This window comes from Oreochromis aureus, linkage group 7, assembly GCF_013358895.1.
Source record: "Oreochromis aureus strain Israel breed Guangdong linkage group 7, ZZ_aureus, whole genome shotgun sequence".
Classification (NCBI taxonomy): Eukaryota; Metazoa; Chordata; class Actinopteri; order Cichliformes; family Cichlidae; genus Oreochromis; species Oreochromis aureus.
Window position 1 is genome coordinate 48,734,639 of NC_052948.1, and position 27,111 is coordinate 48,761,749.

The 27,111-nt window shown below is 39.9% G+C and overlaps 2 protein-coding genes across 6 annotated transcripts; both read left to right on the forward strand.

Moving 5' to 3' along the window:
• Window positions 1-2,615: 2,615 nt before the first annotated feature.
• LOC116331760 (guanine nucleotide-binding protein subunit alpha-14-like) lies at window positions 2,616-9,990 on the forward strand. Its single transcript, XM_031754545.2, has 7 exons — window positions 2,616-3,060; window positions 5,424-5,608; window positions 6,977-7,131; window positions 7,299-7,427; window positions 7,941-8,070; window positions 8,170-8,323; window positions 9,117-9,990. The coding sequence occupies exons 1-7, from the start codon at window positions 2,931-2,933 to the stop codon at window positions 9,305-9,307; spliced, it is 1,074 nt and encodes a 357-aa protein (XP_031610405.1). The 5' UTR covers window positions 2,616-2,930; the 3' UTR covers window positions 9,308-9,990.
• A 136-nt stretch (window positions 9,991-10,126) lies between these two features.
• Window positions 10,127-27,064, forward strand: prune2 (prune homolog 2 with BCH domain). 5 transcript variants are annotated; one of them, XM_039614258.1, is made up of 12 exons: window positions 10,217-10,830; window positions 11,199-11,297; window positions 14,041-14,107; window positions 14,190-14,390; window positions 14,690-14,866; window positions 17,299-17,401; window positions 24,512-24,643; window positions 24,801-24,887; window positions 25,192-25,290; window positions 25,400-25,438; window positions 25,908-25,958; window positions 26,082-27,064. In XM_039614258.1, the coding sequence occupies exons 3-12, from the start codon at window positions 14,053-14,055 to the stop codon at window positions 26,113-26,115; spliced, it is 978 nt and encodes a 325-aa protein (XP_039470192.1). In that variant the 5' UTR covers window positions 10,217-10,830; window positions 11,199-11,297; window positions 14,041-14,052; the 3' UTR covers window positions 26,116-27,064. The 5 variants fall into 5 exon arrangements, with proteins under 5 accessions (XP_039470189.1, XP_039470193.1, XP_039470192.1 ...); XM_039614255.1 differs by lacking the exons at window positions 10,217-10,830; window positions 11,199-11,297 and adding an exon at window positions 10,127-10,203; XM_039614259.1 differs by lacking the exons at window positions 10,217-10,830; window positions 11,199-11,297 and adding an exon at window positions 10,127-10,203 and having other exon boundaries at window positions 26,085-27,064.
• The last annotated feature ends 47 nt before the right edge of the window (window positions 27,065-27,111 follow it).

Sequence of the window (27,111 nt, forward strand, 5' to 3'; positions counted from 1 at the left end):
GGAAGATGATGGAAGACCACTGAAGCGCATAATAACAGCATTATTTCCATAGTTATGGAAAAAACAACTTCATAATATCTAGCCAAGGTAAGAGAAGGAGGTAGGTGTATCGTTGGTAAATAGACTGGTACTTACATAGCACCCTTCCACTCAAGTTGAGCACTGAGTGCACTTTTTACTGTAAATGTCATTCACCTAGTTATTTATACAGTGCTTTTATCTATGCCTGAGCACTTTGTCTAACATTTGAAAACTCACTAACACTCTGTATGCAACTCGGGGTTCAGTATCTTGCCAAGCATGCTTCACCATACAGACTAGAGAAGCCAGGGATTCAGCCACTGAACTTCCAGTTCATAGGTCACCCCTGTTGTCAGCAACCGAAAGATGCCTTCATGAATGTAAATGAACAGGGTTTACGAGACGGTGCAGATTACCCTTTTACACTGAGTAAAAGGAAAAGCCAGATTAGACTTCAGCAGAAAACGTTTAAAAGAGCCTTCACAGTGCAAATGGATAATGAGCGAAAAGGAACCCATGAGTTTCTCAAGGTAAAGAAATGGGATAATTTTATGAATCATTACAGCACCAAGAGAGAAGTTCGTTCATTTATTTATTTATTTAAGGCCAAATAGAGAAATAAAGAGAAGGCCATTGTAGAAAGGCACTACTTTAGTGTATCCTCCACCAATGCTGAGCTCAGATTAATGTGAACATTTTGACCTGTTCTTCTTGGCTCATGCTCCGCAGCAAGTTTCATGAAATTCTGCCTTTTGTAAATGAATCAAATTGCATTAAGCCTCAACATGAAGCACTAGTTCTCAGAAGTAAACTATTCATTAATAATAGTTTCATTATTTATCATGTTGAATAAAGTAATGCCAATCCCCAAACTTTAAATATTTTATTATGAAATAAAATCACTCACTCCAAATATCCTACAACCATGTGTTGTGGATAGTCCCTGCAGAAGCTAAGCCTACACTTTAACCCACTGAGGTGTTGGTTGACGGGGGTGATGCGATGCCACGGTTATGAATGAAATCTGTTACAGTCCAATAACTCCAGCCGTACTTATCTTGTCCATTTAACATATTTATTCTTCCAACTTCAGTTGTATTTGTTATTCCACAGTTCTCTTTATCCAGCCGGTCACAAATTGTTTGCGCCTCCCGAACAACAACACCTGGTGCTGATTACGTGTGTCTACCTTAAATACATTCACATAAACACACCATACCGTAAAGCACAAAAGGTGACCCCTAGCGGCACACATAAGGTAACAACTCAAAAAAATGGCTCCTACAGGCCCTTTTTCATATCGCAGTCATGTTTTAGGAGGAAAGCCAAAAAAAAAAAGAAGAAAAAAAAAGATAAAAGGTCTGATTGTCTGATTCCACTTTGGGAAAGTCCTGCTATTGTATGTGCAGGTTCACTGCCTTGTGTTTACTCATTGTCTTACGCAGACCTGTGCTTTTTTCAGTCTCATCCATGGAAAAAAAAAGTCTTTTTCACATTTTTATCTCATTGTGGTCACTGTATGCTGCGAGGTCCAAGTGAAGCCCACGCCAGCCATAAGGCACTGAGCTTACACATGTATTTGTTTTGTGACCTGGCCCTTAAAGGTCGAGGGCCTCGCTCCTGTCACCCAGTGGCCCCTGGCTGGTGAACCCTTTGACTTGGTCAGTAAGCAAGTTTGGTGATCTCATTGAAAGCACAGCATGAATCAGCCTCAACACCGTTAAACCTACAGTATCATATTTGATACATACAGTATTTTGGGAGTTTTTGAGACTTATCATCATTTCATCAAAATGCACAATATATTTATAAGCAATTAAAAAATATAGAACTAATCTTTTATAGTTATGAACTGTTTTTTAAACAAATTTGTCAGATGGCTCAATGTGGCTCAAAAAACTAGAATCATTTCATTTCATCGGGTTAAAAATGATAAACACAATACATTTATAACATGCAATTCAGAATAAAAATATAGTAACTGTACTAAGTTCTTTTATAGTTATGAATACAGTTACTTTTTTTAAACAACTTTTGTTTGGTCAGGATTGTTTGGGTTTGTTTGACAGCTACGTTCTGTTGTTCCAATGTGGCTCAAAAACTACAGGAATTTGTAGCCTCATGGGCAAGTCCGTGTGCAGCGAGAATTTCATATTTCGAGGGAGGGAGAGAAAGGAAAAGGCTTTAACTGGAAGCATGTTATAATAACCACAGCAACCAAGAAGAGTGCCTGAGGAGCCCAGCTTGTTATAAGACTCAAACACAGTTCTGTTTTAACGCCTCTCTGTCTGTGTTGACCCAGACAACAAAGTAAAGCATCGAACCCGAAAGTCCCTTTTTACGTTTCCTGCGGACCTTCAGTAACAGTAATAAATCACAGCAATAGGACATTCATGTAGTTGTAAACAGCATGATGATCTTGTTGGATTGAGTAATGCGTACAGAATACATTTTCATGTATTCAGTATTTTAGTGGAATACATTTTAAAAGTAACCTTCCCAACACTGGAGACTGGCATCACAAAGTTGACCCCGTTATTTTTTCCTTTCTCACTCTGGCACAAAGTTGCCGTATTTTCCTCTCTTGCCTCCCAGTTGGACTTTCCAACTTTTCAGCGGGCTCCTGAGAGTATGGACGTGTACTGTAAGTAGGTGCACAGGGGCAGAGTGGATAAACTTGCCTTTCAGTCAGTGCCCGCCTCTCCTGCACGGCAGGAATGTGAAATGCACCTGAACTGGATCCCCCAGCAGGAAGAATGACAGCAGAAAGTCGTCAGTTCACCTGTTCCGAGACGTAACTTTCCTTGGCAAGCCTGACAAGAACAAGAAAGAAAGAAAGAAAGAAAGAAAAATCAGTATAATTTCACAAAGTCGCTGTCTGTAGCTGAACCGGGAGCAGCAGGTAAACTATGATAACAATGGGTGAGTGCTGCCTGTCTCCAGAGGAAGAGGAGAAACTGAGGATACACAAAGAAATAGAGAGACAGCTTCGACGGGACAAGTTAGCGTCTAAACGGGAGCTGAAGCTGCTGCTTTTAGGTGAGAGCTCAGTGTTTAACTAACACACGTCCACGCAGTGGAACCTCTTGGAACATAATGAACAGATACGCCTTCAATAACAAAGAAACTTTAAATAAGTTTAGTTAGTTTGATTGTGTTTTTTTTTTACGGTGTACACTTGTTAGATTTGTGGCTAACTGGAATTGGGGCTGCTGATCATAGCAGTGAACGTTTAAGTTATATTTCTGAGGCTTATGCGATTTAACAGCTCAACAGAAACAACCTTTAGCGTCAAAGGAATTCCCTGTGATGATTCATTCATCCACCCAGAAACTCTCATACAACCTGCTGAGATTACGCAAGGACATTGTGTGCTATATAAAACAATAATAACGTTCACATTCCAGTTTAACTGTTTATATCTGTATAGAAGGGAGTGAAATGCTGAATTAGACTAACCAGAACCGGTTTTTCTTAATGTGGAGTGTAACTATATGTATCTCGTTTTTCCTTCTTTTTAAAAAAACACTTTTAAGGTCTCTCTTGAAACTAGAGATCTCGAGCTCAATGAGACCTGTTTAAATAAAGAATTTCATAATAATAATAATGTACAGGAAAATAGCCTTCCATTTACAGCTCCACAGTGAGTAGAGTTTGGTTTCTGCTCATGTTCTGGCGTGGATATCCTCAGATGTAGTTTGAAACTGTGAATTTTGTGTGTAGGATCGTTTCAAAGCCTTATTTGATTCGCATCATGTGATGGGCAAGTATTTGAACTGTAAACTATCTTAGTTTATCGTAGTAGGCTACTATGTTAGCATGTGATAGCATTAAAACAAAGTCCTTAGGCTGAGAATAATACAGCCTATAATAGAGAATAAAATGTTATCTGATGACGATCCTCTATATTTACAGTATCTGTATTTATAAAGCACTTTTCAAAATAAAGTTTCAAAGTGCTGAATAAAACCAACAAATAAAAAATAGAAGTTAAAAATAAATACAGTGGAAATGAAAACGATTTAAAATGATCTGAATATGATTATAAAATAATTATATAAATTATATTACATGTCTGTCAAAGCACTTCCCTGAAAACATCAGAAACAAAATGACCAAAGTCACAGAATTCCTCCACTATGGAGCAGGAATGTTTGGATCATATTCCATGTCATTCCATCTGATTATTGTGAAAATCACCACAAAAACCAAAAGCTTGGCTTGTAGTGTAGTTTTGCCCTCGTAAATCGACGGGAAACTGACAGCTGAGGTATGGAATTAGCTGAATCATCTGCAAATACCAAAATGATCTGGATCAATAGATAACAAGGCTTTGGTATGTGTTTTACGCTGTGCTGTCACCTCAGCCCAGTTACAGCTTACTCCTTGCATTCTTCACATAGTAATGTTCTGATGAATCTCTCAGATAGCCTCAATCATTTGCGGTCTCCTCTTAAAAATGAAACCATACTGTTGCTTCATTAGTACAAAGTATTCAGGTTTCATATTTTCACAGCCACGGTGATCTCATTAAATGACATGTGGTCTGTTTTCTCCAGAACCAAAATGGCCAAGCAGGCCACTTTTTAAAGCTTGACTGTTGATTATGTTGGAAACAATACATTAGACATTAGGGACTTGTTTAAAGGTCAGCGCTACTTTAAACTTCAACTTGAGTTGTTTGGAGAACAATATCCCCCTGTAAAGGTCAGACTAATGGTTAACATTTCTAGGCGTTTTGGGCCCTAAGCTGACACCCTTATCAAGAGTAATTTACAACTAGAATGCAGGAAGCAGATCACTGTTTCAGTCAAGGACACATCCACTGTTCATAGGCACGTTGAGTTGCAGGAATCTGGCACAAACTTTCTCAGTCCCAAAATAGTATTCAGCACATTGTTATGTGCAGAATAAAAAGTAAGTGCATATTTAATTCATAATGTTTATAGCCTTTTTGTTTTCTTTTCAATTTAGTTTTTTAAAATTCTCCATCTGGTGCCATGCTTTTTTGTAGTGCAAAAGCACTGAGATGAAAATAAAACCGAGCATATGGCCATAATGTTCAACTCCTATATGCTGTGCTAAATCAGAGTTATCATATTGGTGATGGGGGGATACAAATGAATGAAGAAACGCACAATACACCCAAACACAGACACCCTGGTTTGATTTTTTTTTTTTAAGGTATTCTAACCTGGAAACCTCACCTTCTGGAAATATTATAACGCTTCAGAGATTGCAATTTTTTGTTGTTGTTTTGTTGCCAAAATCCTGTTGAGCTGCAGCTGATTGATGTTGAGATGATTTTTTTTTGAGCGCATGCCACAGATGTCCTATTTCTGGCATTGCTTTGATCTTATTCCATTTTTCATCCTTCGGTTTCATTCATCTCGTTTGCCTAGGGACTGGTGAAAGTGGGAAGAGTACTTTCATCAAACAGATGAGGATCATCCATGGCAAAGGATACAATGACACTGACAGGAAAGGCTTCACTCGTGTGGTGTATCAGAACATCATAGCGGGCATCCAGACGATGATCAAGGCCATGGAGACTCTTCACATTGACTACGTTGATGATCAGAACATTGTGAGAAACCATGCATTTAAAATTTTATGTGGCGTTTGAGAAAGCTCACCGTACCAGTAACATTGAGTGAAACAAATTAGAAATAATACTAGCATTGTAACATGCAGGCTATATAAATAGGCAGTTTTCCACTGCAGGAACTTGTGAGTTGCTTTTGGGGCCTGCGCCTTTGTGTGTGCATTCTGACCACAGGACGAACCTCCTGTAAGGCCTCATTCGGGGTTGTAAGCGGCCACTCTAGGATAGGTCCTTCAAAGTGGTCCAAAAGAATTTCTGATTGTGTTATTTTTGAAAAACTAAATGTCACTATAAGTGATTTAAAATCCACACAGCAAACAGCAGTGCACCAGCTATGTCACTGTTGACTTTGTTTTAGTCTCATAAATCCACAGTTATATTACGTTATTAGTTTGAGTGCTTCCCCCACCTCAAGAACTGTGCTAATTATTTTAGGGATTGTAACATCTAGCCCTATTGAGCAATCTGTTACATTGGCTTTTGGAGCCCTAGTTTCAGACATTGAAATCAAACCTTATATGACTTCATGTGTTCATTGGATCCTACACTGCAGTGGAAACATAATGACTAAATGGACTGATCTGGGGGGTTGTTTCTGTAAATGTGCCCGATTTGCCGCAGTGGACAGACAACAAATTCTGACCAGCTGAGCTATTTTCGATATTAAATTGTGTTTGTTCAGTGGCACATCACAACACGTGGGAGTTTTTTGGGGAGGGCGAGGGGAGGGTCTTCTGTTAAACCTCAAGAATCAGACTCAGGGTGGGTGGCCATCTGGTGTGAAAAAAAACAAAACAAGATATGAGCAATGAAGAACAAAAACACTCAGTGACTGTGTGGCCCATAATAGAAACATCTGGAGGACCAGATACCAGTAAATATATGGATCCAAAAAGGGGGGAAAAGGAGAGAATAAGACAGGAGAGGTGCTCAGTATACCATATACATTTGAAACCTGGAGCTATAAAGGCATAACTAAGGGATATTAAGATGGTGCAATCTTTTATCCTGCAAAATAATTGGAAAAATGTTAAGGGGTCACAGAAGTTATTACAGTTTAAACTTTAGGGGACATGAAAGTGTGCACCAAATTTAATTTAACAAAAGCTAATTCAAGCTTGTTACTTTTTAGTATTCAAAAACTTCTACAGACAATTAATCTTTCTACATCATGTCATTGCAGTAGATCTGGTTCTTCTTGAGAACTATGGTAAAAAAAGGAAACATTGCGCAAAAAACGATCTCTTGCAAATCACAAAACCCATCTAGTGGGATTTCTTTTACAGTGGTCATTGTATTGAACGTGTACTGAAGAAGTAAAATGACCTGTGGAATGTATCTGTCTGTCAGGGGTATGCAGAGAAGCTGAGCCAAGTGGACTTGACCTATTTGTCAAGTTTGGAGTCCTGGCAAGTGGACGCCATTAAGAGAGTGTGGAATGATCACGGTGTTCAAAGATGCTATGAGCGCAGAAGGGAATTCCAGATATCAGACTCTGCGAAATAGTAAGACTTTTATATTTCACATCTTTATCTTGCATTAATTTTCTCAGTTTATTATATTCCTGTAATAGCGTGGATTCATTCTGCTAAAATAAATGCATGTAAAAAGCATAGATTTCTGTTTAATATTTCAGAATATTAACCTTAATGTGTTGTTGTAAACATTTCAGTTACCTCACTGACTTGGACAGAATCACAGCCCCGTCGTACATCCCCACCCTGCAGGACATCTTGAGGGTCAGGGTGCCCACCACAGGCATCATAGAGTATCCCTTTGAATTTTCCAAAAACATCTTCAGGTTTGATATCATACTTTATTAACACATCATCTAGACAGATATAAAGCCCTGTGAAAAAGAAAGTTCTTGCATGAATCACAGTCCAGTGAAAAACTGAGCCTTCTTAATGTGTATGGAAACAGTTACGGTGTACTCACAGTCCACACACACACATTATTACTGCGGTGACAAAACAGACTAATTACTGAAGTGACTAAAGATAGTTAATTTGAACTAAGTGGGCGGTAATAAGTTTGCCTTCAAGTCGTGTTTAGAATAAGCTGCAGACAACAAAAGAGCTGCATTCACAGCTTCTGCAGGTCCCAGTGCACATGTGAAATTCAATCATCTGTGTCGCTATGTGGAACTGCTGACTGTTGAAACCTGTATTGGCTAAAGACCATTTATATAGAGAGTGAACTTAGCAGTGTCAGTCCCCTTAGAAAACTCTCTGCGAGAAAGTAGAGAAATGTAGTTCCTTCTTCAGTCTTCAGTAATGAATGAACCTTTAGTGCTTTCATTGTCTTTCTGTAGGATGGTTGATGTTGGTGGGCAGCGTTGTGAGAGGAAGAAATGGATCCACTGTTTTGAGAATGTCACCTCTATCATATTCCTTGCAGCCCTCAACGAGTACGATCAGGTCCTCTACGAGAGTGAAAACGATGTACGGTCATTATAGACACCTTGTTTGATCCTTTCTTTAATTCTTGTCCAACCTTGTCCAAATACAGTTCATCGTCTAAGCCTGTCACCCCTCTTTCAGAATCGACTCTGCGAGAGCCTCGCCTTGTTTAGGACCATCACCTCGTGGCAGTGGTTTCAAGAGTCCTCCATCATCCTCTTTCTGAACAAAACAGACCTGCTAGAGGAGAAAATCCAGCATTCGCATTTAGCTACCTACTTTCCAGAATACACAGGTAAAGCATGCCCCCAGTTTGCTCTGCATTTCTTCAGAACAACCATAACTGTGTTCAAAACTATATTTGAGTTTAACTGGCATGAAGTGAATCAGCCATGAATCATATCATTTACAAGTGTTTTAAGGCCAACTTTCACTTGCTCGTGCCATTAGATGCTTTACTGCATCTGTAAGGTGTACACGATTGTAAACTGAATATCCTGTCGTGTCTCCCACCCCTCAGCCACAATCGGTAACACAACCAGGCTCAGGGACAAGAAGATAGCTGACCCTTCCTGAGCCTGGTTCTGCCAGAGGTTTCTTCCTGTTAAAAGGGAGTTTTTCCTTCCCACTTTCACCAAGTGCTTACTCATAGGGGGTTTTCTGATTGCTGAGGTTTTCTCTATATTATTGTAGGGTCTTTACCTTACAATATCAAGTGATTGAGGCGACTTTTATTCTGATTTATTTGTATAAAGTAAAATTGCATTCAATATTTATGTATTTAAACTGTTAGACTACAGAAACAATGACAAGCTGTGTTAAACACCCTGTCAAATATTTGATAATTAAATACATTAAAGATTTGTGAAGATGACAAGTGATCGATTTCTGAAAGTCCACAATAGAGCACTATGGGTATTGTGACTGATGTTAAAGATAAGCACAATTACTAAGAATGAGTTAGTTCTTAAGTCTCAACTAAGACAAACTAAGTATAAAACTGTATTAAACAGTAACTGTGAAAGAGTGAGCAAGTCCGTGTTTTTCTCAGGAGACTTTTCTTATTTTGACCACTTTCTCCCACGCAGGGCCTCGACAGGATGCTGAAACAGCTAAGAAGTTCATCTTAAATATGTATGTGGAGCAGCATGTTGGTCGTCATAAAGCCCTTTACACGCACTACACCTGCGCTACAGACACGGAGAACATCAGGATTGTCTTCAAATCAGTCAAAGACACACTCCTCCAAGAAAACCTGGAACAGTTCAACCTCGAATGACAGAGGCTATTGGACCAAGTGATGGCTTCACTGTGGAGAGCAAGAACACTGGTCGTAATCATGTTGTAACACTTTTAAAAAGACAAAAAAAAAAAAAAAAATCTTTAATGTGCTGTCAGCTGCTTGTTCAAAAACATCAAAGAGAGGCATTTAGGCAGCAGTGTCAGGTAAGGTGCATTTATTTCATGACTATAACAGGGAGCAATTGTCGTTCTTTGCGACACCACTTTATTATAACTGGTAAAGTAAGCCCATTTCCTTCTGCTATAGGAGAGAAATGTTATCTTGAATTGTTACACAGGGTTCCTTTTATTCTGTTACTCTTTGATGGAGAATCAGCACATGGCATCAGATTAGTTTTACAAAGTCTGGCAGGAATGTGGCCCATCCTGCCTTACAGCTCCTCAGAGCTGTAAGGCAGGATGAGCCACATTGTAGCTCCTCACTGTGGGGGGAAACTAAATGGCTTTAATTTGTTTTTTCATCATTGTATTTGGATACTTTTAACAAACGCTTTGCCTCTAAAATGATTTTTCCCCCAGCTAATTTCCACAAAATATAGATGTTAAAACCACAATCATGTAATATGTATTTCTATAAACTGATTCATGCTGCTCCCCCATTTTTGTCACTTTACAGAGAACTTTATTTTGACAAAAGTAATTAAAAATATATATAAAGAACAAAGTGTCTGTTCAGAAATCTATGACTGATCTCGCCGTATAGGACAGCAGCTGCTGGCAGTGATTAACTAAAGGCAGTTTTCCCAGACACCTTCACGTCAGGCGTGGTTACACTGAGTGTGATCATAACCTTTGTACCAAACAATGGTCAACAATGAGGTCTGACAGGCTGATCTCCGTCTTCCTGTCCTAATTACTTGGGATTAAACTTTGGTAAGTGAAACAGGCTTTCAACGGGGTTTAGAGAAATGCGTGTTTGGGCATGGATATGTAGGAACCGGTTGATTTTACCTGTGTTGTGTTTTAAGGGTTGAACGGTTCATAGCTAACGTAGAAGGAAACATTAGAAGTAGCCTAAAAATCAGTGGATTGTCAAGCATCAGCTGTTTGCTTCTGGTTAGACAATATTTTCAAGCATGTGGTGAAGCTTCTGAATATTATCTGCACACAGAGATGGCAACGACAGCTCCTTTTGTCACCCTGAGGGCAAACGGCTCTCTGGGGCTCACAAATCAACTGTCAGACATTAAAAGCAGTCCCGCACATGTCGTGGTTAGTAGTAGTTCAGCAACCTCAGAGCGCACCCCCTTCATAATGACAGGCAAATACACTCCTCCTATATGTCTGTATAAGCTGGTGTGCAAAGAGCTGTTGCAGCAGGTGATCGCCCTTATTTGGTAGTGGCCCAGATCATGTGACCACAAAATGGTGGAAGCTGTGAGCTGTTTGTAAGCTGAGCATCTCCATCGAGAGGCTGGAAGCAGGAAGCAGGCAGGGAACTTGGAAGTACATTCATGCTCTGAGACGCAGGAGGACAGAGATTCCCGAGCCCCAGAAGCGGTGAGTAGATGGCTTTTATTTGGGGGAGGGGGGTGATAAAAAGAAGAGAAAGAAGGGATATGCTCTATTTTTTTTTTCACAGCCAGCAGACAGGAAGCGAGGGAGAGGGAGGGGCTGCTGGCATCAGCACTGTGGTCCTACGATGTGCTGGGGAAGTGGATCTTAAGCAAATCAGCATCCTCAGCGGAAGATATATGATGCTGGGTTTTGTTATTCTGCATTATAGGGCTGTGTATCAATGTGTATTTATTTCCTTGTGGGCACAGATACAGTGAATCATCAGCATGGCACTCATCTCCACTGTACAGGAACAAACCATTCATTTTTCTGTTGCAGCTGCTAATGCAATCGTATTTTTCTTGCTCCAGATAAAATCCTGCCGAGGAAGAACAAGGACTTTCCCTTTTCATGCGAAAGAGCGCACGTGACTCTCGGTGAATTTGCATCCGTGCCCAATCTGTGCTCAGGCAAGCGTGCCGTCGTTTGATTTGAATGAGCACTAGGAGGAGGAAAAAAAGGAGAGGAATGAAGTTGTGATGTAACGAGCGTCGCCGTTTCCTCGACTCCACCTTCCACTTGTCACCCTGCCTCCCTCCACTTTAATCACAGAGGGAGAAGACCTTTAACCTCAGGATGCCCCCACCCCATCCCTTGCCCCACTTTCTCCCTCTCCCGTCTTACCACTCCTCTTAAACCCCCCTCTCCATTCCCTTATAGCTTTGGAGAACTATTGATCAGAAAAGTGTAATCAATACACTTTTTTAGATATGAGGGTGTTAGTACACTTATGGATGTGCTTGGATTGTTTTTTTTTTCTTACGCTCGCACTGATATTGATAAAGCCAAACTGTAATTTTTCACTCTATAAAACAGAGATAAGATTTTTTGTTGTGTCCTCTGGCTGACAAACATAGATAAAGACATGATATTGATCAAGAATGTTGTTGGTTAAATTTTATCACTCAAATCAAATTGGATTTTCTGCTCTGCAGCCCTATATTGAAAAGTGCTTGGGGATTTCTGAGATGTAACTGGAATGCTTCCATTAAAATGGATCATATTTTAGTTTTTGTCAATCCACAGAGAGCGGTTAGCTCAGTAGAGAATTATAAGATTATGTCTATTAAACACAAGATTTCTTATGGAGTGCAACAATCAGATTCATATGTAAAAACATATATATATTCATATTTACTATTTAATGAGTAATACTGGACTATACGTAATCTCTATTATAATGAAAACATTTTATTAAGATGCCTCTTGAGGAGACGTGGGGGAGTATTATCAGCAAAAACTAACTTTGCTGGCTCAGAATGAGCCCTTCTGGGGTTCAGTCCAAGTACAGTAAAGGCACTGAGTCTGCATTATAATATTTGGCAGAAATGAGTGTATTTTCCTGTTATATCTGACTATCCCACCCCCTCAGCACCCCCAAAATACTTTTATTCTTTAGTAAATTTACCGCAATTAACTTGAAAAAATGCTTAATTTGGATCTGGATAAAATCCGCATGAGAGGCTGCCAGAAATCCTCTTTTTAGGAAAAACGCTTGCAAAATAGTTTGATCTGATTAAACATCAAAAGTAAGTGCGCTATTGCAATTTATATTGAATTATAGAAGAATTATAATATTAGAATTGTATTATTGATGCGTTAATGTGTGCAGCATCTTTGGCTGAATGCTGGACTTCTGATGCTTCAAAGAAACTTTATTAAAGATGTAGTTCACTCAAATTTTCAGCGAAGACATGGTAAGAGCTAGGAAGACAAAACAAAATATTGACACCCTAAACTTGATAAACTGCACAACATCGAATTTGAGCTTTATCTCACATATCTGGTGGATGTCTCATTTTGCATCTAAACTTCTATATAACACATCAAAACGAGGCTACAGATCTTTTCACTGATTCACTACATTAGATTGATAGCTTATAGCTACACTTATCAAACGACATTATGGTTAGACATAACTTATTACATGAAAAGAAATAGGGTCAAACCTTGTGTCACTGTCAGCCAGGTGCTTATTAACACAGGTAACGCTCATTGTCTCTCTGCTTAAACCACACTTCAACTCTGTCGTTAATCATGCCTTCTTAGTGAACCGCTTTCCTGTTTTATCGTTCTTTCAAAATAAAAGCATAGGCTTAAAAACAAAACTACCAGGTTAACCAACAGATTGAACTTAAAAAATATTTATGAAACAAATATATGTAAAAATACTGCTCAAATATGTCCGATCATCTAAAGGTGATTTGTAATATGTAAGTAGCACTTTGCTGTTGTTACTGCTGGTACTAATTGTTGATCCAATGTGAACAATTTTATCAGTTTAAATAATCCATTGCATTTTACCATATCCACTCTCTGGTAACATTAGTGGTTAAACATTGCTAGCACCAGGTTGGATTCTTTTTGCCTTCAGAACTGCCGAAATCCTTCGCTGATTCGAAAAAGTGATTTTACTACATGTTGAAATGACAGCATCACAAAGTTGTTGCAGATTTGTTAGCTGCGCGTCCATGCTGTGAATCCCCTGTTCCACCAAATCTCAAAGGTGCTCTATTGGATAGAGATCTGCTGACTGTGGAGGCCATTTGAGTACAGCGAATTCACAGTTATGTTCAGGAAATGAGTTTGAGATTATTATAATTTTGTGAGATTGTATGTCATCCTGCTGGTACCATCATCAGAAGACGAGCACACCATGTCACTTAAATAATTTTTCTTGCCTATTCTGATGCTTGGTTTGAACTAAAGCAGGTCATCTTGACCATGTCTACATGCCTAAATGGACTGAGTTGCTGCTATGTGATTGGCTGATTAGATATTTATGTAAATAGGCATTTGACCACTCACAAAGTGGTCACTGAGTGTATTTTGCATATGTTATGCAACCAAAGCTGTCAATGTGGTGTAAAATTAAGTTTAAAGAAAAAGTAAAAAATTTCACCCTGAACTTTAGTGGATTAGACGTATAACAGAGCATGAAATGAAAAAACTCAACTTTCCACTCACTGGTAGCTTTTAAATTTGCCATTTATCTCAGCATTACCAAGACTCTAACAACCAGTCTATCTAACTCAGTCATTACATAAAGAGGTATCACAGGCAGGAGATAGCACACACAATAGTCTGGGTGCTCTCCAGGTGTGTTTTTCTATCATAAGAGTCCATTTAATAACTGTAATTACCTTCTCGCAGGTCCTCCTGGGGATGGACCTGGCATCAGAGAGTAAAATGAACTCTGAGGGGGGTGATGGCAGACCAGGTGAGCGCGAATCAACAAATACCCTTAATAGCTAAAAGAACACTGTGGCATTGCATAACTGTTTCTGTTTTTCTTTTCTTAGTCCCTCCTACCTCTCTACCTCTGCAAGGAGGAGGCTCACAGAGAAAAAAACTATCTGCGCCTCGTATCAGCCTGTCACTGGACCAGAGCGAGGATGACTTCGGGGAGACGCCAGATGATCTAGACATTAATGTCGACGACCTCGACACTCCAGATGAGGGGGATTACCTCGACTACACAGACCATGAAATGGACTGGGAAGGTGGGTGACTCTGAATGCTAGAACGCTAACACTGTGAGTTTGATGACCTGAAAGATCGCAATGAAGGCGCGACACGCAGAATTACAAAGTGATACAAGCATTTTATTCTCCTCCTTCTGGACAATCAGAGCAAGACTTTTATTTTGTAACACTAACAGCTAATGTTAATGTGCTTAATTACTTTACCGAGAATTTAATTGACGTGTTAAAGTGGAAAACCACAGTTACTGATCTATTGATCCTTTTAAAATTAGTCTACAAATTACCCACAATGCATCATTTGGTCTTTTTCTTATCAGATCCCAATGCTGCCAACAGGAGTGCTACCAGTGAAGTCTACAATACAATCCCAACATACAGTGCTGAGGAGGAACGCCAAGATGGAAAACTGTGGAGGACTGTCATCATTGGGGAGCAGGAACACCGTATCAACATGAAACTCATTGAGCCCTACATGAAAGTCATCTCTCATGGAGGTGACTCAAGTTTTGTCTCACAGTCTGAGCAGATCCTCCTCCTTAGCTCAGGCTGCTGGGGTCATTTGAGCCCTGCAGACACTACTCTCAACTCATTTCACTTTTTAAAATCAATTTACAAGTGTAGTTTTTCTTTTTTGGTGCAAAGTAGTTACCACATTTAGAGTAAAGTATAGTAAAGGTGTTACCATTAGGGTTCATCAAATGGTGCACACTCCCCCAACCCCCAACCACTAGAACTGAATACCAGTCCAAGCCAATCAGGTAAAAGCCATTGCTTTTTATAGCGAAGATTGAAATACAAGCTGAATCTGCATACAAAGCAGGTACAAAGTGTCCCCAGTCACTTTGTACCTGAAAGGTTTGTTGTCACTTGACGCTCTTGGCACCTTTTTGCGTAAGCAGACCTCTTGTGTCTTGTATCATCCCATCATATGTTAGTCAACAGTTATCTTTGCTCCCATTGGTTGTCACTTCAGACACTCGCCTCATTGTCGAGATTAGTTAAATTCTGTACTATCTGCCTTTCCCTCTGGGTGTTTTGCTTGCAGATTTCATTTACATGCCATGGTTTCTTCTCATCCATTATGGCGCTTTAGTTAATGTAACATAAGAAGAGGAAGACAAAATCCACATTCAGTGGTCAGTGTTCAAAATTCATCTCATCGGCATCTTGCTAACATGTGACACTTGAACAGAATTCAGTTTGATTCAATTCAGTGTATTTATTTATTCATATAGCATACAGTCAGAACAGTCACCTTAAGGCACTTAAGGCACAGAGAAAACCCCAACAATCAAACGATCCCCTGTGCACAAACTCTTGGTGATATTGGGAAGGAAAATCTCCCTTTTAACAGGAAGAAACTTCTGGCAGAACAAGATTTAGGTAAGGGCAGCCATCTAATGTGATCGGTTAGGAGTGAGGGGAGGGAGACAGAGCAGAGGACAGTAGAAGAGACCCAAAGGTTGATAATAACTAATGATTAAATGCAAAGTTGGATCTAAAAAAAAAAACCTATAGACTTAAAAGAGTCCCTGTGAGTACTCTTGCTGCAGCATTTTTGATCAACTAATTGAACTAGTTTTTCAGTATCAGTCTGAGACAGGATTTAAGGAACTTGGAAAGATGTTGCACAAATGCACAACAGTCCTACATATTTATATAATATGCAAATTGAAGAACATTCTAATAAAAAATGACTCCAGGACTCCTCATGGTGTTAGAAGAAAGAAAAGAAAGAATTAGATTGAGGAACCTTAGTTTCATGAATCCTAGAGGTAACTATGTGAAGAGTATGGCTTTTTAAGATGAATAGCCCTCTTGAGGGCCATTGTGAATAGATGAGATGAACAAAAATAATGGGAAAGTGTGACCACAAGCCTCCCGCCACACAGAAAAACAGAAATAAATCAACAAATTTATAATCATCTAACACACAGTATTTTTCAATTTTAAGTATGCTTTGCTTTTGGATTACAGAAAAAAGTCAGGTTAAAAAAGTATTTATATTAGGTTTACTGCATTACAACCTTGTCATGTTAATGAGCTGCCAGTTCTCATCTAACTAGACCATGGAAGGACGTAGCATTTTGGAAATACCTCATCCCATCTTGGCAGTAGACCAAGTACAAATGAGGAAATGCAGGCTGTAGATGAAGACAACTGATGACCTTTCTAGCACGAATTTTTAAGTCATGTTTCCCTGTGTCACCTGCATGTTACAGTAACGTGATTCATGTGGGCAAAGTGGCCATTTGACTGCTGTGCTCCAGATCGACTCACTATGAGCATACAGGCATGATAAATCAAAGTAACAACTGCTCTTTCAGTGGGCATAAGGGGTCAGTGAATGGTTCAAAAATAAAAATGATGTGAACTGTGCTGTGCTGTGCAATCGTATACTTGTACACAAACCGTGTGTGAGTGTAATGTATGAAAACTGCAGGGGGACCTGGATCTTAAATTGAGACCAGTCACTAAGTCACACATTATTGGTTTCACAGGCAGGGGCCCCATGTCTATCGCTTCCCCCTCTGTGGTGCCTTTCATAGCCACGAGCTCTGGTTAGTCTGTGGGTGGATTGACCATGAGGGTGGAAATATGCAGGCCATGCATATCCCACTGTGCTCTACGTTGCAGGTTTAGTGAAACGCAGCTGTCTCATGGAAACAGAGATGTCTGTCACTGAAAATTCAATCTCACCAGCTCTGTCATTTTGATAAAAGACCTGCTGTCTGAGTGACACCAAATCTGGTAATGAATGGCTTTGTGAATAGACGGAAATTACATTAATCAGAAAAGTAGTGAGAGGAAACAGGGCAGAGAGACAGATGGACAAAAGATAAATAGAACAAAAAATAAAAGAGCAATCAAGTTCTCGCCAAAGGAACTCTTACTACTTTTATTTTTGTGTGTGCTTTTTATCAAGGCTACTATGGCAACGGAGTGAACGCCATCATCGTGTTTGCTGCTTGTTTTCTGCCAGACAGCGACCGAGAGGACTACCATGAAATAATGGAGAACCTCTTCCTGTGAGTATCAAAAAGCGGTGACTAACACGCACTTTAAACGACTCTTTGTTTTTTCCAGTGTTTTGCTTTGGCCCGTATATTTCAGCCACATCATTCGGTGCATATCTTGTTTATGTAGTAGTGTTATTCATTTGCCTTTTCATTTTTGCAAGCAATGATCTGCCATCGGATCATGACTGAGCTATACATATATATGTATAAAAACATAAAAATATAAACATATTAGTTTATGGGTAAAACTTAAAAAATGTGGGAATAAACTACCATCCTTGATGTCACCAAGATGTATAAGGCTGTACCACAGAGGCTGTATATTAACATTGGGCATAGCCACTATGATATCACTCATTGGTTTGTTATTCATTTAAACATTTAGGTCTTTGCTATCGCATTACCATATTTGGGTGTAAGTTTGCTATTATGCTTGATTAGCAAACTGGATCTATTGATTTTATTTGCGCATCCCAAATATACTGATTTCTTTTAATTAGTACAAAGTAACGGTTTACCAATTCCCTGACACTGGAGTTCAGGACTTCTTGTTTACTTTTTACCTACAAAACAAGCCATATTTTTTCAGTTACTTTTATTAAAAATGTTTCCAAAGGCACTAATCAATCATTAGTTGATAAATGAAGCCAGGATTGTGTTAATTTGTGGTGTAAATTAGTTTTACTTTGGGAGAGCAAGGATATTAACTTGCTTTTGGAGTCAGCCAGCTGGCATTGGCAACAACATGAGCAAAAAAACTGCAATTAAAAAAATTTGTTTAATGTACAGGGTGGGCCATTTATATGAATACACCGTAATAACATGGGAATGGTTGGTGATATTAAAGTCCTGTTTGTGGCACATTAGTATATGTGAGGGGGCAAACTCCTCAAGATGGGTGGTGACCATGGCGGCCATTTATAAGTCGGCCATCTTGGATACAACTTTTGTTTTTTCAATAGGAAGAGGGCCATGTGACACATCAAACTTATTGGTAATGTCACAAGAAAAACAATGGTGTGCTTGGTTTCAACGTAACTTTATTCTTTCATGAGTTATTTACAAGTTTCTGACCACTTATAAAATGCGTTCAATGTGCTGCCCATTGTGTTGGATTGTCAATGCAACCCTCTTCTCCCACTCTTCACACACTGATAGCAACACCGCAGGAGAAATGCCAGCACAGGCATCCAGTATCCGTAGTTTCAGGTGCTGCACATCTCGTATCTTCACACTATAGACAATTGCCTTCAGATGACCCCAAAGATAAAAGTCTAAGGGGTCAGATCGGAGACCCTTGGGGCCATTCAACTGGCCCACGACGACTAATCCACTTTCCAGGAAACTGTTCATCTAGGAATGCTCGGACCTGGCACCCATAATGTGGTGGTGCACCATCTTGCTGGAAAAACTCAGGAACGTGCCAGCTTCAGTGCATAAAGAGGGAAACACATCATCATGTAGCAATTTCAAATATCCAGTGGCCTTGAGGTTTCCATTGATGAAGAATGGACCCACTATCGTTGTACCCCATATACCACACCAAACCATCACTTTTGTTGTTCCAACAGTCTTGGAGGGATCCATCCAATGTGGGTTAGTGTCAGACCAATAGTGGTGGTTTTGTTTGTTAACTTCACCATTCACATAAAAGTTTGCCTCATCACTGAACAAAATCTTCTGCGTGAACTGAGGGTCCTGTTCCAATTTTTGTTTTGCCCATTCTGCAAATTCTGTGCGCCGATCTGGGTCATCCTCATTGAGATGCTGCAGTAGCTGGAGTTTGTAAGGGTGCCATTTGTGAGTAGCTAATATCCGCCGAACGGATGTTCGACTAATGCCACTCTCCAGTGACATGTGGCGAGTGCTACGCTGTGGGCTCTTGCTGAATGAAGCTAGGACAGCCACTGATGTTTCTAGTGACAGTTTTCTTGCGTCCACATTTTGGCAAATCCAACACTGAACCAGTTTCACGAAACTTAGCAAGCAGTTTGCTAACTGTAGCATGGGAGATGGGTGGTCTCATAGCATGTCTTGCATTGAAATCTGCTGCAATGACCCGGTTACTGCGTTCACCAGATATCAACACAATTTTGATCCGCTCCTCACGTGTTAACCTCTTCGACATGTCAATGGCTGTGAGCAAAGAGAAACTTGTAAATAACTCATGAAAGAATAAAGTTACGTTGAAACCAAGCACACCATTGTTTTTCTTGTGACATTACCAATGAGTTTGATGTGTCACATGGCCCTCTTCCTATTGAAAAAACAAAAGTTGTATCCAAAATGGCCGACTTCTAAATGGCCACCATGGTCACCACCCATCTTGAGGAGTTTGCCCCTTCACATATACTAATGTGCCACAAACAGGACTTTAATATCACCAACCATTCCCATTTTATTACGGTGTATCCATATAAATGGCCCACCCTGTATTTTTCACCTTAAGTGGGGTTTTAGATTGTCACTAATATCAACATACTTGCAGTGATAATTTTAACATCCTGAAGGTCAGATAACGCTACAGTCACACTCAGGAAAAAGTGGTTTGACACTTAAAATTAAAGCGAATGTTTGCAGTGATCTTATGATGTAATTGCATTTGAACTCTCCAGCCACTTGTCGTCACTTGCCATCTTCAAAGTGATGTATCAAGATGGCAATAAAACAGCAATAAGAGGGAATCAGTTTGCTATCAAGTAAACAGGGTCAAGTTGGGAATTACATGAACCTTAAAACTTCATTAGAACTGAAGAAGCCTCTTGGATGAGACGTAAAACGTCTTCCTGCCGAAACCTCCTTGATTTGATGCAGAAGTTCCTAAATTCCTTCACAAATTGCTGCAGGAAGATGATTTAACTGCAAAATGAGAGGTGCTTGGCAAACCTTCCTTTTATACAAGAATATAATCAGCATAAAACTAGTTGGCAACCAGATAAAAAACAATTTGCAAACCTTGGTCTATCTCCCTAAGAGTGATTGCAGTCATTCTAAGTCAGAGCTTTTTTTTGAAGACAGATTGCCTCCTACCAGGTGACCTGTGCAATTGCCTTGCAATTTAATCTCGCCCTGAGATTAAAGGCATTGGTCGTCTCTATTTGCAGAAAAAAACTGAATGTAATCACTGCGCAACCACTGAATTTTCTGAGTTGCAATGAGGTTGCTATCCTTTTTTTATTCTATTGTGACTGAACTATTGCTCACATTAGATTCTTTTTGCACAATGAATCTCAATGGAAAATTATCCAGTATTTCTCAAACAACTATAAAATGTGTAAAAACCACAAGTATTGTGGCTATACAAAAAGTCAAACGATCACACAGCCTTGTCCATATTAAAGTACTAATATGTACTAATTTGTGCAGTTGGCATTCAGATACAGGAGTGGCACTGGACTAAGAGTCGAAATCACGGATTGTTCCTTACAGTCTAATACTGCATGTGTAAATACGTTTGGATAGACTGACTCAGCACTCAGTACAGGCATCAGTGGCAACATTTACAGTACACATTTTGTAAACAAGTTCTTGTAGATTTTAGTGTTATGTTACAAGCATAGACCTGCGCCTTTTCTAACAGTCAGCAGAGGGGGGCACTCTGATTGCAACAAGAAGTCCAACTGAACAGAATGCTATTAGAAAATGAACCTTCTTCTCATGTGATCATTCATTTATGACCTCAGTTCTAATGTAATATGGTTGAATTAATAGTTTGGAGTCTTCTTTATTATAGAAGGATGTTAACTGTACTATTAATTTTATAGTAAAATGTGCAATAAAGCACTTAGGGATGGTCTACTGTCTTATCGAGAAATCAATAAAAACGCATGAGTGTGCAGAGCTTTCAGCTTCTCTGTCACAAGCCGGTTTCCAAAAAACAGTAGGATAACAACCTATTACTGACCTCGAGGCTTCAAGACGGGGTCCACAAAAATGGATGATGTATTTAAAGTCCAAAAAATTGCAAAACATTAAATGCATCACAGTGGAACAGGATCATTAAACTCTTGTCTTGCTTGGATGATGAACTGAGAGTTAATTTGAAGGATTCTTGTGATTGACAGGCAATGGAACAGCTGTAACATGTAACGTCCAACCCACAGTAGTCATAGTGTCACGCCAGCCTGTGGGAAACACACAGCTGCGTTTGTGCTCTTCCAGTCAAGAGTGGTTCATGGCAATGGAGCATCGAAATGCACATGGCAAAAGCAAACTGAAACAAAAGCAATGTGTGTGTGCATGTAATTATCAAATTAAGGACGCTGTTGCTGTTTCAATCAGCCATGACACTCCTGCACAAACACAACTTTCTAAATGAAGTGATTAAAATTCAGTGTGAGTCTAGCTTGTTTGCTAGGACCTCCCGTGTCGATATCTCCACTGTTGTGTCTCGTGCTTGGACAGTGTGCTTGGGATCCCACAGGCTGTTCTGTGGAAGATATTGAGTGAGCTGGCATATCCGAGAGTTTTGGAAAGAACTGAAAGGAGGTAAACCGTACTGTCTGCAGTTTCTGATGCCAGATGGCTTGAGGTCTGAATCTGCGCGAGGAGGAGTAACTGTAGCTGGGTGCTGAACGGTATTCAGTTTGATGTCAGTGGGAGATGATCAGAATATTCAGGAAACAGAGTGGATCAGCAGTGCTGGTCTGTAAGCAAGCTGGGGAATGACATTTGATCAGGAGGAGAGGAGAGCCAGTGAAGTTAGAGGAGTTATTGAGGAAACTAGCTGAGGAGATTGTCAAGTTATTTTCAAAGGAGGCGACAAAGTTCCCTGCTGACTGCGAAGACAGAGAGGAGGTGGTGGAGGGACTGCGGAAAAAAACGAGAAAGCGATAACAGTTTCTTATGGTTTGAATTAGAGAATTGGATTTTGGGAAAAGTAGAAGTCTGATCGAGCTTGTGAGATTGATGCAAAGAAGGAAAGAGGAAGCAACATTTTTGCCAATTTCTCGTCGCTGACTTCAGAGGGGAGAAATGTTTAAAACGCTGTTAGTTAGGTTTTTCAAATTGAGGGTAAGACTTGTGTCCTATTTCCTCATATCTTTTGCATTGAGCTTTCAAATAAAAGTTGCTCCTGTATTTCACCATTTTAACACACATAATGCTAGACTTTCAAACTCAGCTTGCTTTTGATATTTTGAAGTTTTTGATTGAATTACAGTTTAGCCCAGGTGAGTTTCTGCAAGGCATGATGCTGTTTCACATTAATGTCATTACAGTTCTGTTTGTCTAAGTCAGCCATTCCCAAAGTCAAGAGTGCTGAGATCCCCTGAAAAACCAAAATCTCATGAGGACAAGAGAAAGAGAAACTTCAATATAGAGTCAGAGTAATGAGTAATATCACAAGCTAACCTAAAATAAATACATTTATAGCTAAATATGCAGCTTAACATACTTTTGAGTAATCTCAATTTGAATTTCTGTTATTATTGTGTCTCATCTGCAAGACCTTCGCAGCAGCGCACCAGGGGGCCCCAGCTTACACTTTGGGACTCACTGATCTGCATTTTGTTGAGAGTGTTAAAATTCTTAAACTGTCAGGGGCACCAACCACGAAGTAACCTGTGGGGGGCAACAATGACACCAGTGTCAAGGTGTAAAAATGGTAGTTTCTGCATTGGCAGGCTGAAAAAGCAAGTCCATGCTAACTTCAGGGATGTAACCAACATGTTTAATGCCAGGTACAAAACACAGTTTTGCTTCTCATAGCAAATTCCCCCTTGGTCGATGATTTTCAGAACTCATTTGTTTGGTCTTTGTGTAGACTTAAATTTTGAGGCGTGTATCCCAACATGCACTTTATTTCCAGTAATTGAAATTAACCTCTTGATAAAGTGTTGATGCCTGATGGCTAATATTGCTTGGGGTACAGTCCCTCAAAAAAACTGTGCTGCTCTTTTAGTCTGTAAAGGCTTGCAACTAATGAAGTTTGTTAGCATTAGCTGAAAGCTTAGCGCTTCTCGCTCTCATCCAACTTAAAGCTTCAAAAACCAACATGGCTCAAAACACACTCAGTATACCCTTCCTTGTTATGCAGTCTACACAGCCTGCATTTAGTATTTCTAGCTAAATGGCAAGTAGGCTAAACTACAACATGGCGAACATGTTAAATATTACTAGTACATGCTCCGGTATTGTTTGGTCTGTGATTTTAGCCTGTTGTTAGGTGGTTGGTAGGCGACAACATGACTTATATCCTCCTGAGAACCTAGGAAAAAAGAATCTTCCAATTGAACTTTTTTTGTGATTTCCTGCCTCCTGCCTTTACGGTTCTACAGGAGTCCACCCAAACACATGAGATATCAGTGGAAAGCCCAGGATGTCCTCTATTTAGTACATCGGGACTTAGTAAGGTAGCTCAAATAGGTCAAAAGATATAGACCAAAAACAAATGTTCGTTACAGAGGACATGAATGAATTGGTTGATTTTCAGGAGGATATCCTTCTATATTCAATTCCACTTGATACATTAGATGTTATTGTCATTAAGATAATACTGATAATACTATAGATGCATAAATGCTACAAATGGGTCATTGTTTGGTGGGTTCTCAGCAATATTGATAATGATATTATAATATGCCATATATATATATAAGAGCCTTTAGGGGTCTTAGATGTACCTGTATGCCAAGCTTGGTTGCTCTACTCCTCATGGTGTGGGCGGGGTTTGAGGATTGACAAAAATAGAGTTTTCGTCTTACAGTAAGATTTGTAAGTACATAAAATGTATCTATATACTGTAGCACCTTTCTAAATAAGGATCGCAAAGTGCTTCATAATAGCAGTCAATTCAAATATTAACACAGTAATAATATCTACTAGTCAAAACCAAGCCTATACAAATACGTCTTGAGCTGCTGTTTAAAAGTGTGCGCAGGTTGGCATGCTGGTGCTTAGCTGAAAGCACTGTTCGTTAGGGAGTGTAGAAATCAGCAATGGGTCCAAATACAACGTTTTACTCTTTTCTATAACCCTATATGGTATTCCAGAAACAAAAATGGTATGAACCCTTGGCTTAAAGTCAGAATACAGGTCATGGTTATGTAAGCAGAACTTACAGGAAGGGTGAGGCTTCAGAAAATTAATTTGTGTGTGTTCATGTGTGCGTGTTTCCAGTTATGTGATCAGCACACTGGAGCTGATGGTGGCAGAGGACTACATGATTGTATACCTGAATGGAGCCACACCCCACAGAAGAATGCCTGGACTTGGTTGGCTAAAGAAGTGCTATCAGATGATTGACAGAAGGTCTGTCCTGTTCAGTGGGATCACTGCTATGCGATACGACATTGGTTTTGTGAGAGAAGCACTGAATGACTAAGAACATTTGCAGGTTTGCAGAATGAAAGTGAAAACTGACGCACCAACATTTGCATAATACTTTGGCATGTGATGTTGTCCTCAGGCTCAGGAAGAACTTGAAATCCTTCATTATTCTCCATCCATCGTGGTTTATCAGGACCATTCTAGCTATTACCAAACCATTCATCAGGTAAAGAATACTTCACTTTTAACTGGCACGCTATCAGTATTTGTTGTGGTCTGGTGGTTGGTCCACTGTCTTGTTCTAAAGATTGCTGCTGGATCTTGACATGTATGAAGAAGGAAAACAATTAAGGCTGCTTAAAATTAACACATTGAGAATTAGCTGCTAACGTGACTCCAGACCTTTTAATGTAGTGTAACGGAGTAATGCACGTTTATTGCTTTTATCGTGTTTCTGTGATGTAGATCTTTAATTGTGTGTGCGCCTATGCAAAAATGCTCATTTTGTGCACATGCTTGTGATGCCTCAGCACCAAGTTCAGCAGTAAGATAAAGTATGTAAACAGTCTGGACGAGCTGCAGGAACTCATCCCGATGGACTGCATCCAGATCCCAGAGTGCATCATTAGGTGAGTCCCTTTAAACCTTTAAACACAACACTGCCTCCACCTCCTCTGAGCCCGGATGGTCTTTTAAATAAGTCTATTTTCATCTTGTCATTTAAACTCTAACCTCTAGACTCGACAAGCAGCTGAAGGAAGCGGCAGAGAACTCGAGGTAAGCATCGACCCTCCTGCCTGTCATTACTTACTCTGTTTTTTTCCTTCTCTCTCGATCTCTCTCTTTTTTTCCCATCCGCAGTTGAAGCGCTCTCTTATCAGGCAACTCACTTTTTAGATCACAGGGATTCTTCTGCTGGATCAGGGCCCAATTGGATTTGGCTATAGTTGCAATTACAGGAGAGAGACGAGAAAGAATTTGCTAAAGAGGCTAAATGCATTGCTTTCATCTCATTTATCATTACAGCAAAAATAAATGAGCCAGTCCTTATAGCACAGTGATCTATTGCACTGATAATAAATGTAGAAAAGAAGCAGTAGAATTCCCACACTAATCACCGGCTGACTAACTGTGCTCTGAAGCGTAAGTTGCATGCACCTGCAAATTCAGCGCATGCTCGTGTATTACAACAGTAAATTCTGCTTTAACAACCTTTCAATCCCCGCCCTCCCCCGGCCCGATCAAGAGTGAACAGTTTTCTGCAGGGATCCGAGCCAACTGCAGCAAGCAGAACAGAGTAAGTCCTCGAAGATGTTTAAGTTCACACATAGAAGACAAACGGCCTTGTGTCAGCAGTCTGTCACCACTACATAAACACACCCATCTCTAATGTCTCTGCTTTGTACTTTCATCTTCCCAGCAGACCAGACGCAGCTGGTGCCAGCGGCTCTTAAATCCAAACATCCTGAATAGATGGGTCACCTCGATGCTCAGAAGTCACTGTTGTATTGAATGGGCGAATCTGGAAATTGTGTAGCTACTGTGTGTGCGTGTGTCAGTGTTTTGTCAATTACACACTGGAGTTTAATACGAGAATACAACTTACAATAGCACCTGATCACGATAAGATCTTTAACGACTGCTGTAGCACCTGCTGTACCTTACACCTGCAGTCCTGACATACATGTAGTCTTAAGTGTGATTTTTTGTTTTGGGAGCATCAGCAGACTAGTGCCATCGCTCACTTTAGGGTAGGGACACTAGACAGCGCACTGCGCAAATCCATTTGTAGAGTCTATGATGTTGTAGTTGTGTGCATGAGAAGCAGTGAAGCAATAATATCACCCTTTACTGGTTACTCAGTCTCAGTATTTCTGATAAAGAGACGACTTGTGTGTACGCAGTAAAAGCGCAGGGTGCCTTGTGCCATGGAAGATGACCAACTGGCTTTTGACCAATCCAAACCTCTTTCTGGAAAATTAAGCATAAAACTAGATATTTTACATTTATAGAGTTAATCTAAACCTAAGAAGGAATAACTTAATTATTATATGAAGCTGTCAGTGCTATGTGACAGCATGTCTTTTTAGTCGTGTGTGCGTGCGTGTGTGTGCGCGCGCATGCGTCTTTCTGTCTATACACCTCGAAACTCATCCTCAGTTTCTGCTTGACGACCAGGAAGAATCTCGGGTGAGAGTAGCGATGGGATCTTTGATAAGCACATCTTTATCTGTGTGTGTCCACACGCATGCGTGTGTGTGTGCGTATCTGTGCATCAGTGCATGTCCCCCTCATTAGATAACCGATGGTCCTCTTGCACGTAAGTCTTTAATGGTGTACTGAGGGGGTGCAAAGAAATTGTTGATCACTGGCTAGTAATTCAATAAAAATAAATCGATTCAAGTCTGAATGTATTTAATCATTTCTTTGTTGGCTGGAATTTGCTGCCA